Source organism: Rhinopithecus roxellana, chromosome 3, assembly GCF_007565055.1.
Source record: "Rhinopithecus roxellana isolate Shanxi Qingling chromosome 3, ASM756505v1, whole genome shotgun sequence".
Classification (NCBI taxonomy): domain Eukaryota; kingdom Metazoa; phylum Chordata; class Mammalia; order Primates; family Cercopithecidae; genus Rhinopithecus; species Rhinopithecus roxellana.
Window position 1 is genome coordinate 70,137,908 of NC_044551.1, and position 21,531 is coordinate 70,159,438.

General features: G+C 44.4%; 1 protein-coding gene across 3 annotated transcripts in view; it reads left to right on the plus strand.

The window, feature by feature from the left end:
• The first annotated feature begins 467 nt into the window (after positions 1-467).
• WDR70 (WD repeat domain 70) overlaps positions 468-21,531 on the plus strand; it is a 377,836-nt gene continuing 356,772 nt past the window's right edge. For 2 of the 3 annotated variants that reach the window (XM_010367672.2, XM_030927443.1), the window contains exons 1-5: positions 468-594; positions 691-756; positions 2,764-2,847; positions 14,604-14,721; positions 19,288-19,480. In XM_010367672.2, the coding sequence (XP_010365974.1) occupies positions 570-594; positions 691-756; positions 2,764-2,847; positions 14,604-14,721; positions 19,288-19,480 (486 nt within the window). In that variant the 5' untranslated portion in view covers positions 468-569. The remainder of the gene's footprint in view (positions 595-690; positions 757-2,763; positions 2,848-14,603; positions 14,722-19,287; positions 19,481-21,531) is intronic. The other variant, XM_010367673.2, reaches the window with a different exon arrangement.

Genomic DNA, 21,531 nt, shown 5'->3' on the forward strand with positions numbered 1-21,531 from the left:
GAGACAGGAGAATCGCTTGAACCCGGGAGGCAGAGGTTGCAGTGCGCCGAGATCACGCCATTGTACTCCAGCCTCGGCGACAGAGACTCCGTCTGAAAACAAAAACAAAAAAACAAACCAAAACAAAAAAAACAAAAATTAGCCGGCGGGCACCTGTAATCCCAGCTACTCAGGAGGCTGAGGCAGGAGAATCGCTTGATCCCGGGAGGCAGAGGTTGCAGTGAGCTGAAATCGTGCCACTGCACTCCAGCCTGGGCGACAGAGACTCTGGCTCAAAAAAAAAAAGGAAAAAAAAAAGAAAAAAGGAAAGGATGTTATGTTATGGAAACTCCTCATACCACTTCTCCCCTCCAGTGGTCTGAGTTGCGCGGCGCTTTCCCGCCTGTCCGGTAGGGCGGCGCCGCGCAGAAAGCCGCGGTCCCTTTGCGGAAGGTGCCGCTCTTGGCTTCGGCGGCGCCGCTGTCGCTTGGAGGCGGTACTTCCTCCGGGATTTGCCGCGGGTTAGTGGCAAGTTCCTCTACAGTTGTTTAGGCTGTGACTGTGGCCCGTTTTGCGGTGTGCGGCCAGCGATGGAGCGCTCTGGGGCCAGCGAAGGTGGGTTTCATGAGGCGAGTCCGGGCGTGGTGGGCCGTGTCGGGGGCGCAGGGGCGCAGCACTAACTAGGCCTCCTCTCTTTTCCTCTTGCTCCAGCGACAGGCTCAGATGCTTCGGGACCGGACCCGCAGCTTGCGGTCACCATGGGCTTTACGGGGTTCGGTGAGTGACTGTTCCAGGCAGAGCTCCTTTTCCTTTTGCAGAGGTTTGAAGAACGGCAGAGTGGGAGGGGAGATCGAGCTGTCAACTCGGAATTCCTGTAGCCCGGGTGCATACCTTGCAGTTTGTCAATGCTCTTCTCCCATTTGTCTTCTATTCTGCGTATCCGTTGGAACCAACTCAGAAGACAGTTATGAGAGTCCTGGAGAGAGAGGAAGGGAAAAGATGTTTCTAATTTTAAGTCACCAATAATGCTAAAATGAACATTTTTTGTAAATAATAGCATTTGTACGAGGATTTTTAAAAATAGGTAATTCTGTAGGGTAGATTTCTAAAAGAGAGCCTAGTTTATACAGAAGTATAAATATTTAGAAAGCTGAAAAATTGGGTATGTGCCTTATAAAGCTTCTTGCTGCTTATTGCCGTAATACCCATCAAAAAGCTTGTTTTCAGGTTATACCAAAGTTAACAGAATTTAAGAATGCCATTTTTACCATATCCCTACCAACACAGAATAGGTATTGTTTAAAAAGAAAATTATTTAAAAAATGAAAACAAAAGTTTACTAGACTGATACATGAAAAATGTTTTCTCTTTATTTTGCATTTTAAAATTGTAAACGCTGTTCATCCAAACATTGGGATTCTAACTTCCCTGAACCTTTCCTCAGGGTGGTCTTGTTCTCTTTTGACCAGGCTGTATTAATTCTATGATAATGACTAAATAATAGACTTACACATATTGACCTTGGGTTGTGTTCGCACCTACTAGTTCTGTAGTTTTTCTATTCTTTTTTTTTGTTTTTGGAGACTGAGTCTGGCTCAGTCGCCCAGGGTGGAGTGCAGTGGCGTGATCTCGGCTCACTGCAAGCTCCGCCTCCTGGGTTCAGGCCATTCTCCTGCCTCAGCTGGGACCACAGGCGCCCACCACTAATTTTTTTGTATTTTTGGTGGAGACGGGGTTTCACCGTTTTTGCCAGGATGGTCTTGATCTGACCTCGTGATCCACCCGCCTCGGCCTCCCAAAGTGCTGGGATTACAGGTGTGAGCCACCGTGCCTGGCCTTTTCTATTCTTTTTTTATTTTTTGAGATGGCGTCTTGGTCTGTCACCCAGGCTGCAGTGTAGTAGTGCGATTTTGGCTCACTGCAGCCTCCACCTCCCAGGCTGAAGCCATCCTCCCACCTTGGTCTCCTGAGTAACTGGCATCACAGATGTGTGCCACCATACCTGGCTAATTTTTTATACTTTTGGTGGAGACGAGGTTTCACCATGTTGCCCAGGCTGATCGATCTTTCTAGCTCAAGCGATCCGCCCACTTGAGCCTCTCAAAGTGATTACAGGCATGAGCCACCCCACCCGGTATAAATCCATTTTAGTACTTCATTCCTTTACTTGGAAGTGAGGAAAGTGTCCACATGTTTGTGCCACATAGGGGAAAATTAGTTACTGGGGGAGGAGGAGAATGTTTCCATGCTCGTACAGTTCCTTGTTATAGGGCTGAGATTTCTGTTTTCCTCTTAGCTCCTTAAAGTACCTGCATTACTTCTCATGTTGCCCCTTTCATCTTCAAGAAAACTGCAATGCCTCAAATCCTTCTCAAACAGTGGATCTCTCTGACTTCTTCTGCCATAGCTGTTCTGCATCTTTGCCTTTAAGGGTCAACTAGGATAGTCTCCCTATTTAAAAGTCCATAACCTTAATTACATCTGCAAAGGGTAACTTTTGGGACATTCTCCATTCTGCCTCCTGTGTTAGTGTTGTTGTTTCTTAGGGTAGGGATCTAGGTAAATTAGAGGAGGATGGGAAAGTTGACTGGTTAATAGTACTTAGTGAAGGGATTGTCATCAAAAGTTATCTGTGACTCAAGCTCTTTCTGTGATATTTTATGGTTATATTGGAGCTATGTTATAAACTAGACAAACTAAGTGTTTATTGATCAGTATTGATCACCTGAAGTTTGGCCAACTTATTGCAAGGCAATCACAGTCTGCCATTTGTTCATGTTTTAGGTAAAAAAGCTCGCACATTTGACTTGGAAGCAATGTTTGAACAAACTCGAAGAACAGCTGTGGAAAGAAGTCGCAAAACACTGGGTAAGAAGTTCAGATATTTGTCCTTTTATTGGTTTAAGTACTATGTATACCTCATGCAAGTGTATTAAAAAAGAAAAAAGAATGTGACTGGGCGCGGTGGCTCACACACGTAATCCCAACACTTAGGGAGGCCGAGGTGGGCGGATCACCTGAGGTCAGAAGTTTGAGAGCAGCCTGGCCAACATAGTGAAACCCCATCTCTACAAAAATACAATAATTAGCTGGGCATGGTGCTGGGGCCTGTAATCTGAGCTACTCATGAGGTTGAGGCAGTTGCTTTGCTTGAAGTCGGGAGGTGGAGGTTGCAGTGAGCTGAGATCCTGCCACTGCACTCCAGCCTGGGGTATAAGAGTGAAATTCCATCTCAGAGAGAAAAAAAAAAGTGTTGTTATGCTACTTGTCATTGTTGGTTTTTTTGTTGTTGTTGAGATGGAGTCTCTCCCTGTTGCTCAGGCTGGAGTGCATTGGCGGGATCTTGGCTCACTGCAGCCTCCACCTCCTGGGTTCAAGCGATTCTCCTGCCTCTGCTTCCTGAGTAGCTGGGACTACAGTCACATGCCACCACGCCTGGCTAATTTTTTGTATTTTTAGTAGAGACAGGGTTTCACTGTGTTGGCCAGGCTGATTTCGAACTCCTGACTTGTGATCCACCTGCCTCGGCCTCCCAAAGTGCTGGGATTACAGGCGGAGTCACTGCACCCCTGCCTTTTTTTTTTTTTTGTTTGTTTTTGGAGATGGAGTCTCGCTGTATCACGGGGTGGAGTGCAGGGGTGCGATCTCAGCTCACTGCAACTTCCACCTCCCCGATTCAAACAATTTTCCTGCCTCAGCCTCCTGAGTAGCTGGGGCTACGGGTGTGTGCCACCAAGGCCAGCTAATTTTTGTATTTTTAGTAGAAATGGGGTTTCACCATGTTGGCCAGGATGGTCTCATCTCCTGACCTCGTGATCTGCCTGCCTCGCAAAGTGCTGGGATTACAGGTGTGAGCCACTGCACCCGGCCCAATTTATCATTTTAAAACCAACAATGGGCTGGGTGTAGTGGCTCACACCTGTAATTCCAGCACTTTGGGAGGCTGAGGCAGGCGAATCACCTAAGGTCAGGAGTTCAAGACTAGCCTGGCCAACATGGTGAAACCCCGTCTCTACTGAAAATAGAAAAATTAGCCAAGTGTGGTGGTGGGCACCTGTAATCCCAGCTTCTAGGGAGGCTGAGGCAGGAGAATTGCTTGAACCTAGGAGGCGGAGGTTGTGGTGAGCTGAGATCGCACTATTGCACTCCAGCCTGGGCGGCAAGAGCAAAACTCCATCTCAAAATAAAATAAAATAAGATAAGATAAGATAAAATAAGATACAATAAAAAAGTAAGCCACAAGAGCAAAACTCCATCTCAAAATAAAATAAGATAAAATAAAATATATAATAAAATATAAAATAAAATAACTAAAATAAATAAAGTATTGTACAGGAGCAATATCCAGTATTTGGCAGTGTGCGGCAGCGTGCCTGACAAAAAGTATTTTCAGTCTTTGGAAGAAAACTTTTTTTGTGGTGAAAAGAAAGCTATCTACATGTACTATTTTTTGAAAAAACTCTTCATTATTTATTTTATTTGAGATGGAATCCTGCTCTGTTGCCCAGGCTGGAGTGCAATGGCACGATCTCGGCTCACTGCGACCTCTGCCTCTTGGGTTCAAGTGATTCTCTTGCCTCAGCCTCCTGAGTAGCTGGGATTACAGGTGACCATCACCGCGCCTAGCTAAGTTTTTTGTATTTTTAGTGCAGATGGGATTTCGCCTTGTTGGCCGGGCTGGTCTCGAACTTGTGACCTCAAGTGATCCGCCCAGCTCGACCTCCGAAAGTGCCGGGATTACAGGCATGAACCACTGTGCCAGGCCAAAACCCATTATTATTGTTATTGTTACTATTATTATTTTGAGACAGAGTCTCTCTCTGTGCCTGGGAGTGCCGTGGTGCGATTTTGGCTCACTGCAAGCTCTGCCTTCTGGGTTCACGCCATTCTCCTGCCTCAGCCTCTAGAGTAGCTGGAACTACAGGTGCCCACCAACACCTCTGGCTAATTTTGTTTTTGTATTTTTAGTAGAGATGGAGTTTCACTGTGTTAGCCAGGATGGTCTCGATCTCATGACCTTGTGATCCATACGCCTCAGCCTTCCAAAGTGTTGGGATTACAGGTGTGAGCTGCTGTGCCCAGAAAAACCCTTATTATGTGAAATTTCAAACACGGAAGTATAGTCATGAACTACCATGTACCTGTCAATCAGATTTAACTACTGTAACAGTTCATGGCTAATGTTACTTCTGTTTCCCCTTTCAGATGATTTTGAAGCAAATCTTGGACATCATTTTACTCATAAATATTTTTGTGGCTGGGCGCAGTGGCTCCAGTCTGTAATCCCAGCACTTTGGGAGGCCGAGACGGGCAGATCACAAGGTCAGGAGATCGAGACCATCCTGGCTAACACGGTGAAACCCCGTCTCTACTAAAAAACATACAAAAAATTAGCTGGGCGTGGTGGCGGGCGCCTGTAGTCCCAGCTACTCGGGAGGCTGAGACAGGAGAATGGCGTAAGCCCGGGAGGCGGAACTTGCAGTTAGCTGGGATCCGGTCACTGTACTCCAGCCTGGGCGACAGAGCAAGACTCCATCTCAAAAAAAAAAAAAAAATTTTTGTATGTATTTTGAAACGGTAAGAATTGTTTTAAAAAAAGCTTAACCAAGATACCTGTAAGAGATAGAAAAGACCAAGCTGTTTCCTACCCTCTCACACTCCTCTCAGTACTTTACTCCTTTTTTTTTTTGATTTGAGACAGGGTCTCACTGCTGTTGCTCAGGCTGATGTGCAGTGCGTGACCTTGGCTCATTGCAGACTCAACTTCCCGGGCTCAGGTAATCCTCCCACCTCAGCCTCCCAAATAGCTGGAACTGTAGGTTAGTGCTACCACACCCCACTAATTTTTTGTATTTTTAGTTGAGATAGATTTCACCATGTTGGCCGGGCACAGTGGCTCACGCCTGTAATCCCAGCACTTTGGGAGGCTGAGGCAGGTGGATCACGAGGTCAGGAGAGTGAGACCATCCTGGCTAACATGGTAAAACCCCTTCTCTACTAAAAATACAGAAAAAAAAAAATTAACTGAAGCAGGAGAATGGCATGAACCTGTGAGGTGGAGCTTGTAGTGAGCCGAGATTGCCCCTCTGCACTCCAGCCTGGGTGACAGAGCGAAACTCTGTCTCAAAAAAAGAAAGAAAAAAAGATTTCACCATGTTGTCCAGGCAAGTCTTGAATTCCTGGGCTCGAGTGATCCACCTGTCTTGGCCTCCCAAAGTGCTAGGATTACAGGTGTGAACCAGTACTTTATTTCTGACACCAGATATATAGGAGTTTTCCCTGACACATCAACCAGTTTTCCAACTGGGTATTCGGTAACTCACTTTAATTCTGACACTGTCTGCCTGGAGACTACCACAAGACTGCCTTCACTCAGACACTAATCTCAAGTCACAGGTTGTGACCAGTGCTTCTGATCTGCTGTCTGTAAATCAGGGATCCCATGACCCCTCTTTTTGGTTTGATAATTAGCTAGGACGGCTCACAGGGAAACACTTTACTTAGTTTTAACAGTTTATTATAAAGGATGTTATAAAGGATATAGATGAACAGCCAGATGAAGTAATGCATTGGGCAAGGTATGAAGTGGGAGAGGTGCAGAGCTTCTGTGGCCTCTCTGGGTGCACCAACTCCCCAGCATCCCCCTGTGTTCAGCTGCCCTGAAGTTAATCACATCTAGTGGTTCAAGAGTGTCTAGGCTGGGCGCAGTGGCTCACATCTATAATCCCAGCACTTTGGGGGCCAAGGTAGGAGGATGACTTGAGCTCAGGAGTTTGAGACAAACCTGGGCTAACACAGTGAGATCCTGTTCAAGAAAGTTTTAAAAAATTAGCTGGACATGGTGGTGCACACCTATAGTCCCAGCTACTTGGGAGGCTGAGGTGAGAGGGTCACTTGAGCCCAGAGGTTGAGGCTGCAGTGAGCTATGATCATGCCACTGCATCACAGCCTGAGTAAAAAAGTGAGAGCCTGTCTCAAAAGAAAAACAAAAATTTTTTCTTTTTTTTGAGACAGAGTCTCGCTCTGTCGCCCAGGTTGGAGTGCAGTGGTGCGATCTCCACTCACTGTAAGCTCCGCCGCCTCCTGGGTTCACACCATTCTCCTGCCTCAGCCTCCCTAGAAGCTGGGACTACAGGCGCCCGCCACCACGCCCGGCTAATTTTGTTGTTGTATTTTTAGTAGAGATGGGGTTTCACCGTGTTCACCAAGATGGTCTCGATCTCCTGACCTCGTGATCCGCCCGCCTCGGCCAAAAATTTTTCTATAGATCTTAATTTCCAGATTCCCCAGAGATTGGTGGGTGGGGATGAAAGTTCCAATTATCTAACCCGTCAGTTTTTTTAGTGAGCAGCAGTCCCATCCTGAGGCCTAGGGGTCCCACACTAAGTCACTTCAATAGCATAAACTTAGGTGGGATTCAAAGGGGCTTCTAGTGAATAACAAAAGAGAGCTCCTATCACTCAGGAAATTCCAAGGGTTTCAGAAGCTCTGTGGCAGGAACCTGAAACAAAGACCAAATATATTTCTTTTTTTTTTTTTTTTTTTGAGATGGAGTCTCACTCTGTCACCCAGACTGGAGTGCAGTGGTGCGATCTCGGCTCACTGCAAGCTCTGCCTCCCGGGTTCAAGCCATTCTCCTGCCTCAGCATCCTGAGTAGCTGGGACTACAGGCGCCCACCACCATGCCCGGCTAATTTTTTTTTATTTTTTTTATTTTTTGTAGAGACGGGGTTTCACCCTGTTAGCCAGGATGGTCTCGATCTCCTGCCCTCGTGATTTGCCCGCCTCAGCCTCCCAAAGTGCTGGGATTACAGGCATGAGCCACTGCACCCGGCCAAATATATTTAATATTATACCGCAATATCATCACATCAAAAAACAATTTTAATATCCTCAAACGATAGACAAAGACATGCTATCTGAGGCATTTACAAATGTTTTAAACAATTTAGTGAATGTTTGTACTATCACAGCGTAGGTACCTTGTATTTACCATTTTAAGCGTATAATACTACATGTTTTGAACAGAATTGTCTTATTTGGCTATGTAAGCTTTTTGTTTTTATTTACTTACTTATTTTTTTAGGTCGCCCAGGCCGGAGGGCAATGGTGCAATCTAGGCTCACTGCAACCTCTGCCTCCTGGTACAAGCAATTCTCCTGCCTCAGCCTCCCCAGTAGCTGGGATTATAGGCAAGTGCCACCACCACCCTGCTAATTTTTGCATTTTTAGTAGAAACAGGGTATCACCATGTCGGCCAGGCTGGTCTCGAACTCCTAAAGTCAAGTGATCTGCCTGCTTCAACCTCCCAAAGTGAAGCTTTTTATTTTTAATCTTTTTATTTTCAATTTTTGTGGGTCCATAGATGTATATATTTATGGGTATGTAAGTTTTATAGTCCCTAGTACTTTGCTTTGTAAAATAGGTTCTCAGTAATATTTTGAGAAGATTGAATTGAATTTAGACCTGTAATACTGTCTTGTTAAAAAATGAAATCTTGCTGCTTTGGATAATATTTTATTTTATTTTATTTTATTTATTTATTTATTTTTTTGAGACGGAGTCTTGCTCTGTCGCCCGGGCTGGAGTGCAGTAGGCCGGATCTCAGCTCACTGCAAGCTCCGCCTCCCGGGTTCACGCCATTCTCCTGCCTCAGCCTCCCGAGTAGCTGGGACTACAGGCGCCCGCCAGGTCGCCCGGCTAGTTTTTTGTATTTTTAGTAGAGACGGGGTTTCACCATGTTAGCCAGGATGGTCTTGATCTCCTGACCTCGTGATCCGCCCGTCTCGGCCTCCCAAAGTGCTGGGATTACAGGCTTGAGCCACCGCGCCCGGCCTTGGAGAATATTTTAAAATGGCATAATCTGGGCTGGGCATAGTGGCTTCATGCCTGTAATCCCAGCACTTTGGGAGCCTGAGGTGAGTGGATCACCTGAGATCAGGAGTTTGAGATCAGCCTGGCCAACGTGATGAAACCCTGCCTCTACTAAAAACGTAAAAATTAGTCGGGTGTGGTGGCGGGCGTCTGTAGTCCCAGCTACTCGGGGGGCTGAGGCAGAAGAATCGCTTGAACCTGGGAGGCGGAGGTTGCAGTGAGCCTAGATCGTGCCATTGCACTCCAGCCTGGGTGACGACGGCAAGACTCCGTCTTAAAAAAAACAGGCACAATCTGTTGGAAAGAGCTTGGGATTTGGAATTGGGGGACCTAGGTTTGAGGCCCAGCCCCACAATCTACTAGATGAGTAACATTGGGTGGGTTTTTCCAATTTCTGATCCTTCGTAACCCTGTTGTATGTGTATCATCTACCTTGGAAGTTTCTTGAAGAGGTTAAGATGTTGGGTACAGTAGCTTATAAACAACAAAGTACTTTATTAAATTCCTGTAATTTTTCTTAATAAAGCATGTATACATTTTACCTAAGAGGAACTTGGTGAGTTAATGAATTTTTAAATTTTTGAAAAATTGTCTCAAGACTATGGTCTCCTTTGATTTTTGTGGATAAATTATTGAACTTTCTTGATTTAGTATTACATCCTTGGATGGCAATTTATACCTCCGATCTAAATATATGAATCTAAATTGATGATCTCTTTGAAAGATCTACTTAGCTTTAGCAGTAGAAAATACCATTGGGATAATTTATGGAAGTAGTATTCATCATTATATGGGAAGTTATTCATAAGAGTTGTTTCTTTTCGTGTTCTTCTAGACTTGGCAATTAGATTACATTTAGACTGTGGAATTAAAAATGATTCCCTGTGAGCTGTCCTAGCAAATGATGAAATTGAAGAGAGGGGTTGCAGGAACCCTAGTTTCCTACCATAAGACAGTTTGACTTACTTTTCTTTAAAAGTTGGAAATTCTCATATGGGCATTATTTATCTCATGCTTGGTATTGGAGTCTTTCCCTGGGTATTGATAGTACGCTTGAGGAAGCTAAGACTTTGACCTTTTTAATAGCAAGTTTTTCTGTATATGGGGTTATGAGCCGTCTTGATTGCTAAGTGCACTAGTGGAAAGGATGAATTACTATAAAACCCCAATAAAATACGTGCTGTGAAGGGTCTGGAAATGATAATCGTACAAATTCTTTTTTAAATGTTTTTTGTGTTCTTGAAAGCTGTAAGTATGTGCAGGACACAGATTTTTTTTTTTCTTTTTCTTGAGACAGAGTCTTGCTCTGTCGCCCAGGCTAGAGTGCAGTGGCGCGATCTTGGCTCACTGCAACTTCCGCCTCCTGGGTTCAAGCAATTCTTCTGCCTCAGCCTCCTGAGTAGCTGGGATTACAGGCGTGCACCACCATGCCCGGCTAATTTTTTGTATTTTTTTTTTTTTTTTTTTTTTTTTGAGATGGAGTCTCACTCTGTCGCCCAAGCTGGAGTGCAGTGGCCGGATCTCAGCTCACTGCAAGCTCCGCCTCCCGGGTTCACGCCATTCTCCTGCCTCAGCCTCCCGAGTAGCTGGGACTACAGGCGCCCGCCACCTCGCCCGGCTAGTTTTTTGTACTTTTTAGTAGAGACGGGGTTTCACCGTGTTAGCCAGGATGGTCTCGATCTCCTGACCTTGTGATCCGCCCGTCTCGGCCTCCCAAAGTGCTGGGATTACAGGCTTGAGCCACCGCGCCCGGCCAATTTTTTGTATTTTTAATGGAGATCGGGTTTCACCATGCTGGATGAACTCCTGACCTCGTAATCTTCCCTCCTCAGCCTCCCAAAATGTTGGGATTACAGGTGTGAGCCACTGTGCCCAGCCAAAATACAGACTTTTTTTTTTTTAGAAGTGTTATACTAGGCTGGGGGCAGTGGCTCACGTCTATAATCCTAGTACACTTTGTGAGGCTGAGGCAGGTGGATTGCTTGAGGCCAGGTGTTTGAGACCAGCCTGGCCAACATGGTGAAACCCTGTCTCTACTAAAAACACAAAAATTAGGTGATCATGGTGGCTGGCATCTATAATCCCAGCAGCTCGGGAGGCTTAGGCAGAAGAATTGCTTGAACCTAGGAGGTGAAGGTTGCAGTGAGCTGAGACTGTGCCACTGCACTCATGCCGAGTGACAGATTGAGACTCCGTCTCAAAACGGAAACAAAAACAAAAAGAAAAACTAAGGGAAAAAGAGGGAGGACTGGCATGGTGTGGTGGCTTACATCTGTAAATCTTGAGGCAGGAGGATTGCTTGAGCCCAGGATTTCAAGATCAGCCTGGGCAACATAGTGAGACCCCGTCTCTATTTAAAAAAAAAAAAAAGAAAGTAAAAAAGAGGGAAATGGCAGCTGAGTAGGCAGCCTCAATATCTTTTCCTGATTAGTAATATAATTGACTGTAAGACCTGAGGGAGAAGATGAGCCTAGAGTACAAACGCTGCTGCCACCCCCAGAGGTCTGGAGGGACTGGCTGAAAAAACAGGGTGAGCTAGGAGCTAAGCAGGCTTATTCTTTTTTTTTTCTCTTAGAGACAGAGTCTCACTCTGTGGCCCATGCTGGATTGTAGTGGTATGGTCTCAGCTCGCTGCAACCTCTGCCTTCTGGGTTCAAGTGATTCTCCTGCCTCAGCGTCCTGAGTAGCTGGGACTACGGGTGCACACCGCTATGCCCGGCTAATTTTTTGTATTTTACTAGAGACAGGATTTCACCATGTTGTCCCGGCTGGTCTCGAACTCCTGAGCTGAGGCAATCCACCCGCCTCGGCCTCCCAAAGTGCTAGGATTATGGGTGTGAACCACCATGCCTGGCTTCAGGCCCATTCTTTTTTTTTTTTTTGAGACGGAGTCTTGCTTTGTTGCCCAGGCTGGAGTGCAGTGGCGCAATTGCTGCTCACTGCAACCTCCGCCTCCTGGGTTTGCGCCATTCTCCTGCCTCAGACTCCGAGGTAGCTGGGACTACAGGTGCCCGCCACCACATCTGGCCAATTTTTTTTTTTTTTTTTTTGAGACGGAGTCTCGCTCTGTCACCCAGGCTGGAGTGCAGTGGCCGGATCTCAGCTCACTGCAAGCTCCGCCTCCCGGGTTCACGCCATTCTCCTCCCTCAGCCTCCCAGGTAGCTGGGACTATAGGCGCCACCACCTCGCCCGGCTAGTTTTTTGTAGTTTTTAGTAGAGATGGGGTTTCACCGTGTTAGCCAGGATGGTCTCGATCTCCTGACCTCGCGATCCGCCCGTCTCGGCCTCCCAAAGTGCTAGGATTACAGGCTTGAGCCACTGCGCCCAGCCTCTGGCTAATTTTTTAAAAATTTTTTGTAGAGATGGGGTTTCCCCTTGTTAGCCAGGATGGTCTCGATCTCGTGACTTCGTGATTCGCCCGCCTCAGCCTCCCAAAGTGCTGGAATTATAGGCGTGAGCCACCGCGCCTGGCAGGCCGATTCTTAATTCTGGATACTATGCTTCTCTTTAATTTTTTTCCAGTCTCTAGTATCAGAATGTAGAATTGTTGACTCTTGACCCACCTCAGCCCAGAAGACACGAAAAAGATAACATGATCTAGAGCTGTAATATTTGCCTTACTTCCATATTTGACATGAAAGACTATGTAGTTCCTTGTTGATGTTTGCTGGGTAACTCTCTTCCTCATCTTCCATGTCCCAGCAACTAAAGACCCTGCAGACTACAACATTCCACTTGATAAGTGTCCTTTGCTGCTGCTTAACTTGAGTTATATTGTATTTCATTATTAAGTGAAGGAAAAAAATGTTAAATATTATCTCAGGTTATTGAGGATGGTGGCAATTGAGGATCAAACTATTCATACATAATCCTTTTTCTTCCTAGTGCCCCCACACTTGTAGAGTGAGATTATCAGAGGGAAAAAAGTTAATATTTTAAATATTTTTTTTTTGTCTTTCTAGAGTAAACAACTCTGGAAAATTAATGTAGTAGATTTTTTTTTCTTAAAATATAGTGAAAGCAAGTTTATTAGGAAAGTAAAGAAATAAAAGAATGCCTACTCTGTAGACAGAGCAGCCTATAGTATAAATTTTTTTCTTTTTTTTTTTTTGGAGATGGAGTCTCAGTCGCCCAGGCTGGAGGGCAGTGGCACAATCTGGCTCACTGCAAGCTCTGCCTCCCTTGTTCATGCCATTGTCCTGCCTCAGCCTCCCAAGTAGGTGGGACTACAGGCACCCGCCACTACGCCTGGCTAGTGTTTTTGTATTTTTACTAGTGATGGGGTTTCACCGTGTTAGCCAGGATGGTCTTGATCTCCTGACCTCGCCATCCGCCCGTCTCCACCTCCCAAAGTGCTGGGATTACAGGCGTGAGCCACCGCATCAGGCTAGTATAAATTTTATTATGATTTTGATAGCTAGTCTTTAACCAAAATTCTAGTGTAGAAAATTCAGAAAAGAAGTGCTACATTTTTTTTTTTTTTTTTTGAGAAGGTGTTTTGCTTGTGTTGCTCAAGCTGGAGTGTGATAGCGCGATCTCAGCTCACCACAACCTCCGCCTCCCGGGTTCAAGCGATTCTCCTGCCTCAGCCTCCTGAGTAGCTGGGATTAAAGGCATGTGGTACCAGGCTGGGCTAATTTTTTCTTTTTAGTAGGGACGGGGTTTGTCCATGTTAGTCAGGCTGGTCTGGAACTCCTGACCTCAGGTGATCCGCCCGCCTCGGCCTCCCAAAGTGCTGGGATTACAAGTGTGAGCCACTGCGCCCGGCCAAGAAGTGCTAAATTTATGTTTTAAAACATTAGAAAGTTAATCACCTAAAATATCACTTTCGAATACGTTTTAAAAAATATATCACCATTCACATTATGCTAATTTTGCTTAGCATATCTGTTAAAATGTTTTCCCAGATTTCTGTTTTCTATCACTATTTTTATTGTCTGCAGTTAGTATTATGTTGCTATGCAGTAATTTCGTTCAGTTCTTTTACCACATTGGCCATTTAGGTTGATAAATTTTTTTTTCTAGTTTTAAAAATTGTGATAAAATACACATAAAATGTACCATCTTAATATTTAAGTACATAGTGTTGTGCAGCCATCACCACCATCTATAACACTGTTCGTCTTGTAAGTCTGAAACTGTATACATATTAAACAATTCTTCATTACCCCTCCTAGCCTCTGTTAACCACCATTCTACTTTTTGTCTCTGACATTGACTACTCTAGATTACCTCATGTAAGTGGTATCATACGATATTTGTTTTTTTGTCTTTCTGTGAGTAGTCTGTCTTACTTAGCATAGTGTCCTCAAGGTTTATCCAAGTTGTAGCATATTGCAGAGTCTCCTTCCTTTTTGGGTGAATAATATTTCATTGTGTGGATATACCACATTTTGCTAATCCATTTGTCTATAGATGGATACTTTGGTTGCTTCTACATTTTAGGTGTTGTGAATGATGTTCCTGTGAACATCGGCATACAAGTATCTTTTTTAGACCCTGCTTTCAGTTTCTTTGAATATTTACTAGAAGTGGAATTGCTGGATCACTTGATAATTCTACGTTTAACTTTTTGAGGAACCACCATATTGTTTTCCACAGTAGCTGTGGTTGATAATTTTTTGCTGTTACTGCTAGCACTCTAAGTTATGTCTTTGTGGCTATGTTAATTTTTAGCCTTTCTAATACTAGCAAATTTTGAATTGTAATGGTTGGAATTTTTTTGTTAATCTTTTTTTAATCTTTTCAGAAGCAAGAGAAAAAGAGGAAGAAATGAGCAGAGAGAAAGAATTAAGACAAAATGAAGATATTGAACCAACATCCTCAAGATCAAATGTGGTCAGAGATTGCTCCAAATCATCTTCCAGGTGCCTGATTTTCATGAAAGACTTCTATTAAACCATCAGTTTCTAGGTGTTCATAGATTTTTTTTTTTTTTTTTAAATTTTTCTGAGACGGAGTCTTGCTCTGTTGCCCGCTGCAGTGCAGTGGCGTAATCTTGGCTGACTGTAACCTCCACCTCCTGGGTTCAAATGATTCTCCTGCCTCAGCTTCCCAAATAGCTGGGATTATAGGCATGCACCACCACGCCTGGCTAGTTTTTGTGTTTTTAGTAGAGATGGGGTTTTGCCATGTTGGCCAGGGTGGTCTCGAACTCCCGACCTCAGGTGATCCGCCTGCCTTGGCCTCCCAAAGTGCCGGGGCTATAGGCGTGAGCCTCCTGAGTAGCTGGGACTATAGAGGTGCGCTACCACTGCTGGCTAATTCTTGTATTTTTAGTAGAGGCAGGGTTTTACCATGTTGTCCAGGCTGGTCTCAGACTCCTGACATGATCTGTCTGCCTCATTCTCCCAAAGTCCGGGGATAATAGGTGTCAGCTACTGGGCCCGGCCTCCAGTTACTACTTTTTTGAGACGGAGTCTCACTGTTTGACCAGGCTGGAGTGCAGTGGCTTGATCTGGGCTCACTGCAACCTCCACTTGCTGGGTTCAAGTGATTTTCCTGCCTCAGCCTCCCAAGTAGCTGGGATTACAGGTGTAGGTCACCATGCCCTGCTAATTTTTTTGTATTTTAGTAGAGATGGGGTTTCACCATGTTGGTCAGGCTGGTCTCCAGCTCCTGACCTCGTGATCTGCTTGCCTTGGCCTCCCAAAGTGCTGGGATTACAGATGTGAGCCACCATGCGTGGCATCCCAGTTACTTCTTTTTGGCAATGCAGCAGTGGCCTAACACATTGATGTTGTTTATCTTGTCAAAAAATCAACGCTTGTTTCAGTGATGTTTTATTATTCTTTGTTTTGTTGTTTGGGATGGAGTCTCGCTCTGTTGCCCAGGCTGGAGTGCAGTGGTGCCATCTCGGTTCACTGCAACCTGCACCTCCTGGGTTCAAGCAGTTCTCTGCCTCAGCCTCCTGAGTAGCTGCGATTACAGGCGCCTACCACCACGTCCAGCTAATTTTTGTATTTTTAGTACAGACTGGGTTTCACCATGTTGACCAGGCTAGTCTTGAACTCCTGACCTTGTGATCCACCCACCTCGACCTCTCAAAGTGCTCAGATTACAGGCGTGAGCCACCGCACCCGGTGTTATTCTTTTTTTAGTGTCAGTGTCATTTGTAGTTCTGCTCTGATTTTTTTTATTTCTTCTAATAATTTTTGGTTTGCTTTATTCTTGCTTTTTAGTTCCTTGAGGTACATCTTTAGGTTGTTTATTTGATGTATGTCTACTCTTTACGTAGTTGTTTATTGTTATAAATGTTCTTCTTAGTACTGTTTTCTTTGTTTTCTGCAGGTTTTGATGTTTTGTTTCCATTTTCTTTTGTTTCAAGAGATTAAAAAAAAATTTTTTTTTATTGACCCTTTGGTCATTTGGGAGCCTGTTGTTTTATTTTCATGTATTTGTACAATTTCCAAGGTTCCTCTTGTTACTGATTTTTTTATTTTTCTTTTGAGACAGGGTTTCACTCTGTCACCCAGGCTGGAGTGCAGTGGCACATTCTTAACTCACTGCAACCTTTACCTCCCAGACTCGAGCGATCCTCCCACCTCATCTCCTTAAGTAACTGGTACTACAGGTGTGTGCCACCATGCCTGGCTAATTTTTGTATTTTTTGTAGAAACAGTCTTTCACAATGTTGCCCAGGCTAGTCTTGAACTCCTGAGTTCAAGCAATTCGCTCACTCTACCTCGAAAAGTGCTGGGATTATAGACATGAGACACTGCGCCTGGCCTGATTTTGGTTTTATTTTGTTGTGGTTAGAAAAGATACTTGAGGGCTGGGCAAGGTGGCTCATGTCTGTAATCCCAGTATTTTGGGAGGTCGAGCTGGTGGATCACAAGGTCAGGAGTTTGAGACCAGCCTGGCCAACATGATGAAACCCCGTCTCTACTAAAAATACAAAAATTAGCTGGGCATGGTGGCTCATGCCTATAATTCCAGCTACTTGGGAGGTTGAGGCAAGAGAATCACTTGAACCTGGGCTGAGGAGTGAGCTAAGATCACGCCCTGGCACTCTAGAGTGAGACTCTGTCTCAAAAAGAAAAAAAATCTGTTTTAAAACAGTATAGCTGGAAACTTGTGCGTTAATCATAAGGGGGAAATTTTGGAGTATGAATAGCTTAATATAAATTTATTTAGTCATGTAGCTATTACTTATTGAGTATCTTCTGTGGATTACACAGTATTTTAGGCACTGAGATACAGCAATTAGCAAGTCAGATGAGACCTTTGTTCTCATTGAGCTCTCAATGTTGTGGGATTATTTGAAGGGATGGATAACAAATAACTAAATAACCAAATAAAATAACTTAGCAGGCATGTAATGAAGATAAAGGTACTTAAGGTAATGGGAAGTGGTAGTGTGCCTGAAGGTTTAAAAGGGGTGTGCCCTTAGGCTTCTTTGAGGAGGAGACATTTGAGGAAACTCCAAAAATGAGAAAGAGGCTGTGTAACAATCTATGGGAAGGATAAGTCAGCCAACGGAACTCCCAAGTGCAAAGACCTTGTTGTGAACTAAACTTAACCTGTTCAATTAGAAAGAAGGCCTTGGAGTGGAGATTTGAGCTAGGCAGTGTCTCAAATCTAGAAACTCAGTCCTTCATGGAGGTTTGCTAGTTCATATATCTCTGTTTAAGGGTAACCTGAATGTGAGAATGTATTCTTTGCAGTGTTTAACCTAGATGAAAACAAAAAGAAAAATCTCATGTTTTTCCTTCAGTAGATATTGAGTGCTTCTTATAGGTGAAGCATTTTTTAGATGCTAGAAATATGTTAGATGCTAGAACAAAACGGAAATTTGTGCTTTCCTGGAGCTTACATACCAGAGATACTTCATTAGAAGGCAGTGACACTTTTAATCTTATCAAATATTTGAAAGATTAATTGATAACAATTAAGAATGCTGAATTCTCAGCTCTGGAGGCAGGTGGAGGGGTGGTGGATGGTGAGGGCTATACTTAACAGGTGTTTGCTAGAGACCTTAATGAGAGTGTATAATAGTCCTCAGGTGTGGCGGATAGGAAACCACTTGGGAATCAGTATGATATGCTCTAGACTCTCAAGCCTGTCCAACTTGCCTTATACTGTTGTTGATTTCTTTTAGACTTTTAGCATCCTGAAGCCATGGTTTTTAGTTTCTGTCTCTAGTGATAAGTAGAAAAGAGGGATGAGGAAATGGCTTCACTGGCCCAACTGGAAACCGAAATTAAGAACCCCTGACTGTATTCTGTCCCTTGGATACCCCTGGTTAGAGTATGGTGTTTTTAGAATGCAAGGACGCTACATTTAATGTTTGGCAAAGTGGCAAACTTGGACTAGCCATGAGAAATAACTTGTATTTTGGAAATTTTTTTGGGGAGTTATATTAACTTCCTTACATGACTGGCATTATTTGCTACTGTGGCAATCAGGGATTGGATTCAAATATAGTTAATTGAGGCACTGGCCATCTCAGTGGTTTTTGTCCATTACTATTTTGTAGTTTTTCTTCTGTATGTCCTTGTTCACCTGTCTCTTTAAAAATTTTTTAAATTAAATTTTTATTATATATCTATATTTTGAGACAGGGTCTCACTGTTGTTCTGGCTGGAGTACAGCTGATGAAGTCATGGTTCACTATAGCCTTGACCTGCTGGGCTTACGTGATCCTGCCACCTCAGCCTCCTGAGTAGCTGGTACCACAAGCAAATGCCACCACACCTGGCTAATTTTTATTTTTTGTAGAAACAAAGTCTTGCGATGTTTCCCAGGCTAGTCGCAAACTCTTGGGCATAAGCAGTTCACCTGCCTAGGTCCCTGAAAGTGCTGGCGTTACAGGTGTGAGCCATTGCACTCAGTCTCACCTGTCTCTTTATGAGTGCTAATGGTCTAATGGCCCTCTAACGTATAATTGCTGTGACCCTTATTTTTGACTTTGTTTGCGTAAGACAGTTTTTTTTAAACTTTCTTTTTTTTTTTTTTTTTTTGAGGCAGAGTCTCACTCTGTCGCCGGGGCTGGAGTGCAGTGGCCGGATCTCAGCTCACTGCAAGCTCCGCCTCCCGGGTTTACGCCATTCTCCTGCCTCAGCCTCCCGAGTAGCTGGGACTACAGGCGCCCGCCACTTCGCCCGGCTAGTTTTTTTGTATTTTTAGTAGAGACGGGGTTTCACCGTGTTAGCCAGGATGGTCTCGATCTCCTGACCTCGTGATCCGCCCGTCTCGGCCTCCCAAAGTGCTGGGATTACAGGCTTGAGCCACCGCGCCCGGCCTTAAACTTTCTTAAGATAAAATAATATTTGCATTAAACATTTAATGTTTGAACTACAAATTTGAAAAAATTAAAAAATACCCAATTGTTGTTAATAGGAGAGGAAAAGTTTCCTGAGAAACGAGTACTATTTCCAAAGTGTGCTCTTTATTGCAGCAGAGGCAAAGAGTTTCTGTTTCTGTGTTTTCAGGGATACAAGCAGCAGTGAAAGTGAAGAGAGTTCTGACTCTTCTGGTGATGAGTTAATTGGCCCTCCTTTACCCCCTAAAATGGTAGGAAAACCAGTTAATTTTATGGACGAAGATATCCTCGGTACTTTACCTCCACCTCTTAATGAAGAAGAAGAAGCAGAGGAAGAAGAAGAGGAGGAGGAGGAAGAGGAAGTAAGTATTTCAGTGGTAATTTAAAAATTCAGTGGAGTAATATCTTCAAAGTACTGTAGAGATCAGTCCTGCTAAACTGTTGTTCATGAGTAAGAGCCATTTTAAAAACTGAGGAAAGGTTTACTCCTGTAATCCCAGTTACTTGGAAGGCTGAGGCTGGAGAATCGCTTGAACCTGGGAGGCAGAGGTTTCAATGAGGCGAGATTGTGCCTTTGCACTCCAGCCTGGGAGACAGTCAGACTTGTCTCCAAAAAACAAACAAACAAAAAACCCAAACTGAGGAAAAAGGCCAGGTACAGTGGCTCACACCTTAATCCTAGCACTTTGAGAGGCCGAGGTGGACGGATCGCTTAAGCTCGGGAATTGAAGACCAGCTTAGGCAACATGGTGAAACTCTGTTTCTACAAAAATGCAAAAATTAGACGGGTGTTACAGCGTGCATCTGTGGTCCCAGCTACTCAGGAGGCTGAGGTGGGAGGATAATTTGGGCCCAGGAGGCAGAGGTTGCAGTGAGGTCGACGGATGACACTCCAGCCTGGGTGACAGAGTGAGTCCCTGTCTCAAACTACACCCTCTGCCGCCCCCCGCAAAAAACCTGAGGAAAATAACTGGAGTTTATTACTGACAGCCTGTATTGAAAGAACTTCAGGAGGAAGAAAACAACTAAAAAATAATAAATGGAGAACTGAAAGCAATGTGTTAAAAAGAAATCAATGGATAAAACATTTTGTTAAATCTACATATGTGGCTGGGTATGGTGGCTGACACCTGTAATCCCAGCATTTTGGGAGGCTGAGGCAGGCATATCACCTGAGGTCAGGAGTTCGAGACCAGCCTGACCAACGTGGAGAAACCGTGTCTCGACTAAAAATACAGAATTAGCTGGGCCTGGTATGGCACATGCCTGTAATCCCAGCTACTCGGGAGGCTGAGGCAGGAGAATCACTTGCACCTAGTAGGCGGAGTGAACTGAGATTGTGCCATTGCACTCCAGCCTGGGCAAAAAGAGCCTCCGTTTAAAAAAAAAAAAAAAATCTATGTATGCATTGTGTGTCAGTAATAATGATGGGTAAATTTGGGAGGATTTAAAAGCAAAGTGAATCTAAAATTATTGTCAACAATAAAGTGGAGGATGGGAGAGTGAAATCAGAGTTTATTGGTTTGTAGATACTATTGGGGAGGAGGCCAGAGATACCGGTTAACCTTAGATTAGTTTAAGCCGGCCGGGCATGGTGGCTCACGGTGGCTCACGCCTGTAATCTCAGCACTTTGGGAGGCTGAGGTGGGCGGATCACAAGGTCAGGAGATCGAGATCATCCTGGCTAACACGGTGAAACCCCGTCTCTACTAAAAATAGAAAAATTAGCCGGGCGTGGTGGCGGGCGCCTGTAGTCCCAGCTATTTGGGAGGCTGAGGCAGGAGAATGGCGTGAACCTGGGAGGTGGAGCTTGCAGTGAGCCAAGATCACGCCATTGTACTCCATCCAGCCTGGGTGACAGAGCCAGACTCCATCTCAAAAAAAAAAAAAAAAAAAAGATTAGTTTAAGCCAAGTATATAAGTTTACAATTTTAAGAGTAATCGCCTGGCAGGGCGCGGTGGCTCACATCTGTAATCCTAGCACTTTGGGAGGCTGAGGTGGATGGATTACGAGGTCAAGAGATTGAGACCATCCTACCCAACATGGTGAAACCCCATCTCTCCTAAAAATACAAAAATTAGCCGGGCGTGGTCATGGCGCGCGCCTGTAGCCGCATCTACTTGGGAGGCTGACGCAGGATAATCACTTGAACCTGGGAGGCGGAGGTTGCAGTGAGCTGAGATTGCACCACTGCTCTCCAGCCTGGGTGACAGCTGAGATTTGGTCTCAAAAAAAAAAAAGGTATAATCTCCAAAATACTAAAAGGAAAGAATGCTAAAGGAAAGGTGTATTTTTGTATTTGACACCTGGGGTAGATAATTTTTTAACACCTCCCTTCTTTATGTGATGAATTATTTTTAGTAATAATTATGAAATGAAATGAAAAATAATCAGAAAAGCAACAGCTTTTGT